The 13560-nt window shown below is 42.5% G+C and overlaps 1 protein-coding gene across 5 annotated transcripts in view; it reads left to right on the top strand.

The window, feature by feature from the left end:
- Nucleotides 1-13102, top strand: part of stau2 (staufen double-stranded RNA binding protein 2) — a 340608-nt gene extending 327506 nt beyond the window's left edge. For all 5 annotated transcript variants that reach the window (XR_013498337.1, XR_013498339.1, XM_078216313.1 and 2 more), the window contains 2 exons: nucleotides 945-1033; nucleotides 11970-13102. Coding sequence is in view for 3 of the 5 variants with exons in the window: in XM_078216313.1 (XP_078072439.1) it covers nucleotides 945-1033; nucleotides 11970-12102 (222 nt within the window). In the remaining 2 variants the exon portion in view is untranslated. The remainder of the gene's footprint in view (nucleotides 1-944; nucleotides 1034-11969) is intronic.
- Nucleotides 13103-13560: the final 458 nt, after the last annotated feature.

Below are 13560 nucleotides of genomic sequence, written 5' to 3'. Positions count from 1 at the left end.
GGGGAGGTCTCTAGAGAGAAGCCTGATGTGTTCTCACCACCACGGATATTATCAAAGGCACCTAGGCCAAGAGGCAGATGGCCAATTAAGTTAATTAATTTGCATATTGATGGCCATTTTACAGCCATGTGGGATTTTGCCAGCCTTGAAATGGTCTCCTGCCACATGGTGAGTCTATGAGCTACATCACAGTGGTTCCCAGTGTTTTCCTTTCCTGTCCGGAAGCTCCACTGCTCATGGTGGGATCACAATGGCCACCCCTGCTGCTTAGAAACCAGGAGAATTTCTCTCAGAGGGTTGTGAGTCTTTGGAATTATCTTAAACGGCAGTGGAAACGGAATCTTTGAATATTTTTAAAGCAGACCTGGATAGATTTTTAAATAACAAGGGGATGAAAGAATATTGGGATAAGCAGGAATGTAGGGTTGAGGTTACAATCAGATTGACCATGATCTTATTGAATGACCTGGTCATGCTCCTCATTCGTATGTTCATATGTACCATTGCTGGAGAGTTCACTACTGCAATTCACCTGCCTAGCCCTGGCATAAAACAATGCTTTTTTACATACCTGCGAGTGCATTTCAATGTGGAGGCGCCCTCTCTTTACCCTTGCGGCCTCAATGTCGGCCACGTTTATTGGCGCCACTGCCAAGGTTGCAGAGCTGTTGGATCAATGAAAGCACCGACAGCTCGGAGAGGCAGGTCACCTTCTATACTTGGAAAGCCATCCAACCTCTTAATGGCCATCATCTGTAAAATTGTCCCCGTCGTTAGTCCACATTGACTCAGGAACTGCTTTTAATCCCAGTGATAAGATCCAGTAAAATTTCAACCAAGATGTATAGCTTTTGGGAACTGAATGAGGAAAAAGTATTATATAATGAGTTTTGAAAATTGTGCATGTTGTGAGGCTTACCTAGGTTTGCTTTCTGCTTCTGCAGGCAGCTTTAAGTGCCTTGAAGCAGCTGTCTGAACAAGGACTCAACCCAGTGGAGGGTGCAATCAAGGTAGAAAATGGATCCATTGAAATGTAAGTATAAAGTAGTACGAAAATAGTCATTTAGTAGTAGAGAACTTGGATATTTCTGAAAAAGGCACATTTTGTAGAAGCTTTTCATCTTGCATTCACCAGGACAATTGACAAGAGTACCAATGTTAGGAGAAATAATACATTTATACTGTATGAGAAGAGAGTGCTGATTAGCTGGCAAATGAACTCTGATGGGGAGAGGCACTGCGATGGAGAATGCACCAGTTGAAGCTGACTTGACAGTTAACTGCCAAACATTGGTTAACATTTAAACCAGACAACTTGACTCTGGTCAAGACATTGCCCTGTGAAATGAATCCGCAAATGGCCATCACTTATTTTGTTTAGCTGAAACAAGCACAATGTGTGTATATGTTCTTTTTGTCTGCAAAGAGTAGAGCATATATGTAGCTTCCTGTACATGTAAACGCACCACATTGCGAGCCTGACCAAATCTTAAATTTGCTGTCAGTGTAATTCTTAGCACACTGAACATCTGCATGTAATAATTTCCTTACATGGTCTTAAAGGGCTCCAATTTGGGCACTAAATCACCATTGAAATGGACAGTCAAATGAACTCCCGTTTCTTAACGTACTAGTTGAGAATTCTGCCTGGGGCTTCTCTACCATGGTCTACTGCAAGCCTACCTTCACTGGTCAATATTTGCACTGGGATTCTCAAAGCTCCACACACTATAAGGTTGGCCCTATCGGCAACCTCATACATAGTGCTGAACCATTTTCTCACCATGCAAGTTTGATACTGAAATAGGGTGCATCAAAGGCATCCTGCAGGATAATGGCTACCTGATCAAATCATTTCGCGTTGTATATCACACAGCCTCATGAACAGGGCTAAGGTCATTACTTTCAGTCCTGTAAACTGCCCAATCTACCTCAGATTACCCTGGAAAGGCAAAGTATCTCAAAATTTGAGCAACAGGTGAAGATAGCTGTTTTGTGCTGCTACTATGCAGTAGTAACACAAGTTTCCACCACTACCAGAATGCTGCTGTCAAACCACAAAGACATTCTGCCTATCACACAAATGAGTAATGTGGTATATGAATTTGAGACGGTGTGGTTCTAGGTATGTAGGCCGTACGCCCCTAAGACTGGTAGGTCATATCAAACAGCATGTCCCTCTTGCTATTTGAAACGGGCAAGATACAGACCACAGCTAACCAGCCTATGCTTGCAAAACTCAGAGTGTTCAACATTATATGTGATTCCATAATTGGGCGTTTGCTAAACAATCCTCAGTGTGCTAAGAATTATGTTGACAATCAATTTAAGATTGTAAGGACAATGTAGCACATTTACGTATATTTACGTATATACTAATGTACAGGGCCATGTTCTTTTGCAGACAGAAAGATCAGGTACCCACATTGCACCTGTTTCAGCTAAACAAAATAAGTGACAGCCATTTGCTAGTTCATTCCTCAGGGCAATGCCATGACCAATCAGGATGCAGAGATGCCACCATTTGACTGGGGTTGGCACAGTAAGAAGTCTCAAAACACCAACAGGTTTATTTGGAATCATGAGCTTTCGGAGTGCTGCTCCTTCATCAGGTGAGTCACAAATCAATTTTATACTCACCTGATGAAGGAGCAGCATTCCGAAAGCTCATGATTCCAAATAAACCTGTTGGACTTTAACCTGGTGTTGTGAGATTTCTTACCGTTGACCAATCAGAGTCAAGGTTCATGCTTTAAATTTCAAACCAAGTTTGCCAGTTAACTGTTAATCACCATCAACTGTTGCATTCGCCATGGCAACACCCTCACCTACTAGAGTCCATTTGCTAATCTATCAGCACTCTCTTCTCATACAGAATAAATTTGTTGTTTCCCTTTGCATTGGTATTCTTGGGAATTGTCCTGATGAGTTCAAGATGAAAAACTGTCTCATTTTTCAGCAATACTCAAGATGGTATGCACTAATAATACACTGGAGCTCTTTAACTATTCTTCTTTGCTTTGGTTAAAGATATGGTAAACAGATAATACCAATGTGGGAGGCAGAATGAATAATAAATAGCTATGGAACCTAGTTAGAGAAGAATTTAGGAACTAAGTAGATGGCAAATGCAATTCAATGTGGATTAGTGTAAAATAATTGTTATGGAAGCAAGAAACCAAATGAGTATCCCTCAAATATTACCAATAGTTGTCAAAAGGCTAATTCGTTCATTTCATTTTATTTCCTATTAGTTTATTGGAGATTTAACCTATTTAAAATGATAAATAGATGAATGGTATACAAAGTTTTTGAGTGTCCCTCCACCAAAATGCTCAATAGCAACTTTTAGACCGATGTGTGCCAAATGAAACTTTGGTACAGTGTTACTAATCATGAAATCTAAGGCGTAAGATCTATAAAACTGTCAACACTATTTGTAAAGTTAAAAAGGTGTCAGTCTGAGCTGATTGGCAGAGCTCTTATCTCTGTATCAAAAGATCAGCCCTATTTCAGCACAATAACTAAATAATACTTCAGTGCAGCACAGAGAGTGCTACATTGTTGGAGGTCCCATCTTTTTTGGATGAGGCCCCATTTGCTTTTTCTGAAATACTTAAAAGATTTCTTAACACCAAAATGAGGAAAGTGCTGGAGTTGCCCTTGCCAACATTTAACTTTTAACAAATACCACTAAAAACAGACTTTTCTGTTAGCTCTGTGTTCATAGGACCTTGCATTGCATAAATAGACTTTACCAGCACTGTAGGAATTACTGCACTTTGAAAGTACCTAACTGACATGAAAGATGTGGCTTTCATTGTGGCTGTGAAAGGTGCTATTTAAATGCAAATGTTTCTTTTAAAAAAGACAAATAAACTTGCATTAATGGAGAGATTGGGGTACAAATCTAAAAGACATAAGGCATTGATCAGACTTCAACTGAAATCCTATGTGCTCTTTCGAAAAGGCTACGTCGGCTTGTTTTCTCTGGAAAAGAAACTTTGAGATGACTGACTTGAAGTTTTAGAGGTAACAACAAAGTTGACAAATCAAAACATTTGCACTGGTAAAGAGTTCAAATGGCAGATGAATTAATTAAAAATTAGGATCCTAAAATGGTAGGATCAGTATCTAATGCCCCTGTTTTAGAGGAAGTGTTAAGTTGATCTTTTTTTACACCCTAGCTATGAATGTAACACTACATTCTGCACTCTCTCGTTTCCTTCTCTATGAACAGTATGTTTTGTCTGTATAGTGAGAAAGAAACAATACTTTTCACTGTATGTTAATACATGTGACAATAATAAATCAAATCAAAAATCAAAATCAAAAAATCTTTAAAATAAAAGCAATTACTAGTGGAGAGAGGGATTTCAGAAAAATACATTAAACTTTCATCATTCATTTATTTTCACTTTAGCCTTTAGTGGCTGTTTGCATCATCTTGCTTCTTTAGTTATTTCAACCCTTCTTCAGTCCACATTGCAGTTGTCCACCCATCTGCTTTTTCTTCCTCCTCTTCTGTTTTTACATTCAATTTCTCCATAATTGTTGCCATTACAAGCCTGGTGGATCTTTGTTTCCAATATCCATACTTGGCTATCTTTCTTTCTCTAACTGTACTTTGCAACCCTTTTGATTCCTGACCTTCTACTCTTGACCTAACCCACCCCATTTGCCTTTCTGTCCATCCTAGTGGATTCATTCATATACTAGCATTATTGTCCAGAAACGTTCTTCGGGTAATTTTAACTTAACCCAACAACAGAAAACTAGGGCTGGATCTTACAGCCCCCACTGGGCTATTTTCACCAAGGGAGGCACATAAAATTCAAGAGGTGTCAACACCCCTACCCCATCCACTCCTGAGCTTTCCCCATAACACAGTAGGTGGACGGGTGCCAAAATCGCCAGTCTGACTAATTAATGACTAATTAACAGTCAATTTAGTTTGTTACCAGAATCATAGAATTACTACAACACTAAAGGAAGCCATTCAGACCACCATGTTTGCAAAAGCACTCTGAATGTGCAATTCACTTGGTACCATTCTCCTGCCTTCTCTGAGTCAAAGGAAGACTGAAAAATTAAGGCCAGTGCCTCCACAATTTCCATTTTTATTCCCCTCAGTATCCTTAGACATATCTCATCCAGTCCTGGTGCCTTGTTCACTTTACGTACAGACAGCCTTTCCAATACCTCCTTCTGACCGATTTTAAGCCATTCTAAGTGTCTTTCACCATAGCCTTGGTAGTATCTTCTTCCTTGGTAAAGGCAGATGTAAAGTATCCATTTAATACCTTAGATATACCTTAGAGAGCTTGGCGAAGATAGGGATCTAGATGAGTATACGGCTTGTAGGAAGGGACTAAAGAAGGAAATTAGGAGAGCCAGAAGGGGTCACAAGAAGGCCTTGGCAGGTAGGATTAAGGAAAACCCTAAGGCGTTCTATAAATATGTGAAGAGTAAAAGGATGAGACGTGAAGGAATAGGGCCTATAAAAGGCGAAGGCGGGAAAATCTGTACAGAACCAGTAGAAATGGCAGGGGTGCTTAGTGAGTATTTTGCCTCGGTTTTCACAGAGGAGAAGGACCTGGGTGGATGTACTGCGGGCTTGCGGTGGACTGAAAAGATTGAGTATGTGGACTTTAACAAAGAGGTTGTGCTGGAATCTTTGAATGGCATCAAGATAGATAAGTCGCCGGGTCCAGATGGGATGTACCCCAGGTTACTGTGGGAGGCGAGGGAAGAGATTGCAGAGCCTCTGGCAATGATCTTTGCGTTATCGATGGAGACGGGAGAGGTGCCGGAGGATTGGAGGATTGCGGATGTGGTTCCTATTTTCAAGAAGGGGAATAGGGATAGCCCAAGAAATTACCGACTGGTGAGTCTAACCTCAGTGGTTGGTAAGCTGATGGAGAAGATCCTGAGGGACAAGATTTATGAGCATTTGGAGAGGTTTAGTATGCTCAAGAATACTCAGCATGGCTTTGTCAAAGGCAGATTGTGCCTTACGAGCCTGGTGGAGTTCTTCGAAAATGTGACTAAACACATTGACGAAGGGAAAGTGGTAGATGTGGTTTATTTGGATTTTAGCAAGGCATTCGATAAGGTCCCCCATGCAAGGCTTCTAGAAAACGTGAGAGGGCATGGGATCCAAGGGGCTGCTGACCTGTGGATCCAGAACTGGCTTGTCCAAAGGAGGCAGAGAGTGGGTATAGATGGGTCTTTTTCTAATTGGAGGTCGGTCACCAGTGGTGTGGCCCAGGGATCTGTTCTGGGACCCTTGCGGTTTGTCATTTTCATAAATGACCTGGATGAGGAAGTGGAGGGATGGGTTGGTAAGTTTGCCGACGACACAAAGGTTGGTGGGCTTGTGGATAGTCTGAAGGGATGTCAGAAGTTACAGAGGGACATAGATAGGATGCAAGACTGGGTGGAGAAGTGGCAGATGGACTTCAACCCAGATAAATGCGTAGTGATCCATTTTGGTAGGTCAAATGGGATGAAGGAGTACAATATAAAGGGAAAGACTGTTAGTACTGTAGAGGATCAGAAGGACCTTGGGGTCCGGGTCCATAGGACTCTAAAATCGGCCCCGCAGGTGGAGGAGGTGGTTAAGAAGGCGTATGGTGTGCTGGCCTTTATCAATCGAGGGATTGAGTTTCGGAGTCCGGGGATAATGATGCAGCTATATAAGACCCTCGTCAGACCCCACTTGGAGTACTGTGCTCAGTTCTGGTCGCCTCATTACAGGAAGGATGTGGAAAAGATTGAAAGGGTGCAGAGGAGATTTACAAGGATGTTGCCAGGATTGAGTGGCATGCCTTATGAGGATAGGCTGAGGGAGCTCGGTCTGTTCTCCTTGGAGAGACGTAGGATGAGAGGAGACCTAATAGAGGTATATAAGATGTTGAGAGGCATAGATCGGGTGGACTCTCAGAGGCTTTTTCCCAGGGTGGAAATGTCTGCTACGAGAGGACACAGGTTTAAGGTGCTGGGGGGTAGGTACAGGGGAAATGTTAGGGGGAAAGTTTTCACACAGAGGGTGGTGGGCGAGTGGAATCGGCTGCCGTCAGTGGTGGTGGAGGCAAACTCAATAGGGTCTTTAAAGAGACTCCTGGATGAGTACATGGGAATTAATAGGATGGAGGGTTATAGGTAGGCCAAAAAGGTAGGGATATGTTCGGCACAACTTGTGGGGCCGAAGGGCCTGTTTTGTGCTGTAGTTTTTCTATGTTTCTATATGCCCTCTGCCTCTCGCTGCTTTTCTGGCCTCTTTGCTTGCTGACCTCTCAGTGCTTTTCTGGCCCCTCTTGCTGAACCCGCAAGGTTTTCTGTCCCCACAAGCCAATTGACCAGAATAATACATTGTCAACATCTGCCATGGGCAGGCGGGTGGGAAGGAGTGAGCCGGTGCATTTTTAAGGCAATTGCTTAAAAGGCAATTCCTTAGAAGGAATGGGATACGCCCTTCAGAGGAATGCCGGTTGCGCATCATGGGCACTCCCTCCCCATGATGATGCCCCTTTTTGGAGACCTGTCTGGTCTCCAAACCCACATCCCTTGCCCCCTTCCTTAGGCTCCCCGAACCTTCCCTGTCCAATACCCCAACTTACCTCTCTCCAGGATCCATTGCTCCTTTCAACCATGGACCTCCTCGCAGTTCCAGCAGTGCTCAGCTCTGGAGCTGCTGGAGACTGCTGGAGCTGTCAGCCAATCTGATTAGCTGGTAGCTCTTGAGGGTGGGATAACCTCCTGCTGAGGGGTGGAAATCCCACTCTCTGCTTGTTTAGCCCACTAGCAACATGTTATGGCTGCAGGCTGGGCTACCCTTAGGTGCGTTGGCTGCCAGCTGACTCTTGCAAAGGATGTGGTTGCGAGCAATATGCCCCCTACGAGATGCAGCCCCTGGTCTTTTCAGATCAGCCATCAGGGGACTGAATTGTTGCAGTAATAAATATTCACAATGTTTCAAATTTGTGTTAAACATATTGTATTAGCTGTGTGACCATCAGTAGCTGTTGTGGTGTTATTTTAAGACTGATGTGCAAACATCTGTATCCAGATCAGGAGTAGGCCATTTGGTCCCTCGAGTTTTCTCCATTTGATAAGATCACATCTGATCTACTCTTACCAGGCAAGAATCTAAAAATAATTAATAACCCTACTTCCATCATTCACTGGGGAAGAGAATTCCACAGACTAACGGCCATCTTAGAATCTTAGAAACCCTACAGCACAGAAAGAGGCCATTCGGCCCATCGAGTCTGCACCGACCACAATCCCACCCAGGGCCTACCCCCATATCCACCCACTAATCCCTCTAACCTACGCATCCCAGGACACTAAGGGCAATTTTAGCATGGCCAATCAACCTAACCCGCACATCTTTGGACTGTGGGAGGAAACCGGAGCACTCGGAGGAAATCCACACAGACACGAAGAGAATGTGCAAACTCCACACAGACAGCGACCCGAGCCGGGAACCGAACCCAGGTCCCTGGAGCTGTGAAGCAGCAGTGCTAACCACTGTGCTACCGTGCCGCCATCTGAGAGAAAAAAATTCTCCTCATCTCCATCTTAAATGGGAGACACCCCATTTTTAAATTGTATCCCCTAGTTCTAGTGAGGCAAGGTTTCACTCAGAACTTCTAGCATGCAATAATTAAACCTGGTCAGTGTGTGCCCTGAACCAAAAGCAGCAAGGATGTTCTGTAAAATATTCCCGTTACAGAATTCACCTGTTTTCATATCCATTGAAATCATTTTAAAAGAAAATCAGGTGGTTTCTATAACACGCAGGATATTCACAGTGCTAGTTTTATGCCCAAGTAGTAAGTTGACAATTTACCCCACTGTAGTAGTTTGAGGTTGACTCGTTGTGGCTCAAAGTATAAAAGGGTTTATTACCAACGATAAAATAGTTATTTACAAGCAAGAGTCTGACAGAATTAAATATGCGATGATTCTTCACTCCTCCCTGGCTCCAACTGAGGATCCTCCCCATCCCAGAACACACACCTTTGCCACCCGCCTTGACACTCCGCAGGGGCCAGCCCAATGATGTGGTCCTCAGGGATCACCCGCTTCAAGGGGTCACGCTATCACACTCCTTCCCCCCCCAACTCTTGTGTTCACCTATGGATGAAACAAAAAAGAACATCATTAACATCAGCATGCAAATTACAATACACATCAGGAATACCCCAGGAAAACTCATCATAAGTTGGTCCATGGACTTCCAAACCCTGGTATAATGTCTCAATTCTGTGTTATGCTCTTCGGGAAAGGAAGGATCTGGTTGGACAGTTGCAAAAGGCAAACTCATCAATCTGGGGTCATGATCTTCCTCTGTAGCTGCTGCCTCCTGAGTTAAGAAACTGCTAATTGCTCCGGTTCCACATTTACAAATGAGACTCCTGTAACCAATCCTGATTAACCCGAATCTACTGCGAGGTTCGCTTGTTGAACCTCTGTCTAGATCCAGCTCACTTCCTCAAATGGTCTACATGTTTCTTGACACAACAACCATCTATCTCTACAACACAAGACACCGGTCCTGTTTTTTCCGCAATCTTTCCAGCCACCTATGTTGGTCTTGCTGCAAAGTTTCTGACCAGAACTAAATCATCAACTTGGATAACTTCTTTCCTTGAGTTGTGATTTTCTTTCTGAGAGGTTTGTCTCACCTCCATCCTCCCCGCCAAATCTGGAAATATCATATCTAACCGTGTCTGTGAGCAGTGAGCCATTAATAGCTCAGCTGGTGTGACCCCTGTGGTCAGATTTGGCGTGGTATTGTATGTCAACAAGCAACTGGCGATATGTAGAAGTGAAAGCCTAATAACTTGTTTTTCACTGATGATTTGAATGTTTGTATGGTGCATTCTGCTAACCCACTTGAGGCTGGATGATCAGGTGCTGACCTAATGTGACAAATACCAGTTGATTTAACAAATTTTCGAAACTGCTCCATTGTAAATGATGTGCCATTGTCTGACACAAAGACCTCTGAGATGCCATGGATAGCAAAGATTTTCCTCAATTTGTCAATGGTGGCAGTGGCCATTGTGGAGTTCATCAATTGGATATTTAACCATTTAGAATGCACATCCGCTAATATAAGAAACACGTGTCCCATGAAGGGCCTTGCAAAGTCTATATGTATTCTTGCCCAGGGCCTGCTTGGTCACTCCCAAGGATGCATATTTGCCAGTGGCGGCAATGCCAGTTAGGCTTCACAACTGGGGCATTGACTGACTATTCTTTCAATTTCTTTATCGATGCCCAGCCACCAAACATAATTTTGAGTGAGTACTTTCATCCTGCTTTGTCCTGGATGTGAGTCATGCAATTCCTGTAATAAAAGTTGTCTCCCTTGGGGTGGGACAATAACACACCGGCCTCATATGTTATCTCTGTTCTCCTTTGTTGGTAAGGTTTAAGTATTCTGACTTATTTATTGCCAACTTCGCATCACCATCTTCTTACTTTCAATAAGACTGGGTCTCTTTCCGTCCAAGCTTTAGCTGAGACTGGCAAAGTCTCTACCAGGTGCAGAGCCAGAACAACCTCTTGTGGGCCCAGTGGTGAAGATACTGTCTGCGGCAAAGATACTGTCTGCGGCAAGGACAAATGGCTGAGTGCTTCCGCATTTGGTATTTGTGTCCCTGGGCGGTGCTGAAATGTAGAACTGTGCGCTGCTAACAATAGAGTCCACCTCTGTACCCTTGCAGAGGCCATTAGTGGCGCTGGCTTCTCTGAATTGCTTCAACAATGACATTCCTTCCATCATGAGGTCAAAAGTGAGGATGTTCACTGATACACAATGTTCAGCACCATTCATGACTCCTCAGATATTGAAACAGGCTATGTCCAAATATAGTACGATTTGGACAAAAGCCAGGATTGGGCTGACAAGTAGCAAGTAACATTCATACCACACAAGTGCCATGAAATGACCATCACCAGCAAGGGAAAATCTAACCATCACCCCTTGACATTCAATGGTATGACTATTGCTGAACCCCCCACTATCAACATTCTGGCAGTTATCATTGACAAGAAACTGAACTAGACAAGACATATAAATACTATGGCTGCAAGAGCAGGTCAGTCACTCACTTACTGCAGTGAGTAATTCATCTCCTAACTCCCCAAAGTCTATCCACCACCTACAAGGCACAAGTCAGGAGTGTGATGGAATACGCTCCAATTGCCTGGATGAGTGCAGCTCCAACACCACTCAAGAAGCTCAGCATCAACCAGGGAATCTGAAAATTTGACTTCTACCATCATGCTGGAAGGTATTTGCTGCATTGCCACTTGAGCAATGTGTGAGCCCAGACTGTGAATGTTGTGAGGCTGTTTGACCATTGCAGATATCAAGCCAAGCCAGTCTTTGTCTTTCCACACGTGTACACTTGATATTTCAGAATGTCAGCCTAACTGTATTATTTCATGTAAAAGCAAAATCTTGCAGATACTGGAAATTTGAAATAAAAACAGAAAATATTTAAAATGGTAGCAGGTCAGGGAAAAAGGATTTGCAATTTAACTTTTTGAAGCAGGGTTATAATTTCATGCAGTGAGTGTACTGTTTCACTGTTGTTACAGGTCTCATTAAAGGTCCCATAGGAAGTACAGATTTTGCAAACCTTCTATGGGGTGATGTACCCAATAGCCTGCAATTTGCTAATGTCTGTTCACAGCATGAAAGATAACTAACAAGAACTCAAGAAAATTTCTTCTAAACCAAGAACACATTTTTAATATTTGATTCATCAAAACATCCAGAATGATGATGTTTCTCTCTGTTCACATTTGCTATATTCATAAATATATTTATGTTGTAATATTCCACTATTTTATCTGTTAAATATCTTTGTAATCTATTTAAATACATTGATATCGTGTGATTCAGGTTTTTTAAAAAACTAATTTAGATCAATTCATCTTTGCAGACAAATCAAACATCTGGCACAGAAAGCAGATCATAAACAGGCTAACTCAGGCACCACAGCTCAGGACTGCAAGGATTCAAAGGCTGTCGTCAAGGAGCCTGTAGCACCCACGGCTGCCGCTGCATCCTTATAAACCTGTCAACACGCGATAGGGTGTATGTGTATGAGGAAATGACCAATACCATTATATGAATTTATGTGAAGACAACACTAACAGATTGCAAGTGAAAAAAAAATGCATGGTACTGTTAATTCACAAGGGAAATGACCAGACTGTATAGATTCCCCTTTGCAAAGAGAAATAAATACTTGTGTTGGTTGCCTGTTAGCAGTAGATTTGCTATCATGCTGCTGAACTCATATCAATTTTTAGTGGAAAGTGATTTTGTAAAAAATTGATAAGAATAAATACTTCACCACCATTGGCTATAAATACTTCACCATTGTTACAGTAACCACCAATTTTTCTTAGTGTCGCTTTAGTTTCAGCTTTTATGATGCTTGAGTATTTAAAGTTAACCAATGGCAGTGCCGTGAGAGTTGTAGTTGTTGTCTTCATATATAGTCATTCAGCTTATCTTTTTATGCTGATATAAGCATTTGTCATTCTATATGCATATATATATGATTAAGATACAGACTGCTACTCAAGAGTTGTATGCAAAGGCTGAATCACAAAGAAAAATGCTTATTGATACATGAACTGATGTTAGCACTGATCAGTAGAGGTTATAAGATTATACTCCAGGAAAGCAGTTATGGTGTTTGATTTTCATTACCATCACAGAAGTTTGAGGTGTCTTGCCTAGCAGTAACATTTTGTACCCTTTGCTCATCTGTTCTGTGAAGCACATCTACACCCATTCTGTGTGTTGTACAACCCACTGTGTGCATCAACTGAGTGTTTTTAATAACTGCATTCGGACCTGGATAAACAAAGTAATCTTAGCAGAAGGCAAGGTCCACATCTACAGCAAAGAATAACACCGTGATATATTTGAAATATTCTATTTGTTGGGTAAACCATGATAATTGGGCAGAAGGTGTGAAACTCGGTTGAATTTTGTACGGATTAGTTAGTTTTGAATTAATGATTGGCCAAATGCAGTAAAACCACATCAGTTCATGAGTAATTTTGTCTTGTGTCTTTATTTAAGTACAGTTTTTAATGCAATACAAAGATATTGTATTTAGGATATCAACCCTGAAGATAGTAATCCTTGCTTCAGATTAGATGGGTGGAATTTAATGCAGATGGTGAGGGCCTCACCCACCAACTAAAGAGCTGATGGGGAAGGCCTGCCAGATTAAATGTCTGTAAGGAGTGGTGGCAGCCACCCAGCAATGAACCCACCAGAAGCTCAGGATCAATGAAGGACCCCAGTCAAAGGCAAGTGAGGGCAGGATTGCGAAGTGAGGAGGTTATGGGATGGGGCGGAGGAGGGTCAGAGGCAAGGGCAATGGTTTTCAGCAGCACCTCTGCTTCCCAAGTCTGGTCCCTCGATCACATATTTGAGCAAGCAATTTTCAGCTGCTTCATCAAAGACCTTCCTTCAATCATAAGGTCAGAAGTGGGGACCTTTCTTGCTAA

The sequence above is a fragment of the Mustelus asterias genome, chromosome 7, assembly GCF_964213995.1.
Source record: "Mustelus asterias chromosome 7, sMusAst1.hap1.1, whole genome shotgun sequence".
NCBI classification, from domain to species: Eukaryota; Metazoa; Chordata; class Chondrichthyes; order Carcharhiniformes; family Triakidae; genus Mustelus; species Mustelus asterias.
The sequence above is the reverse complement of the archived record's forward strand: the minus strand, read 5'-3'. Positions and strand labels throughout refer to the sequence as shown.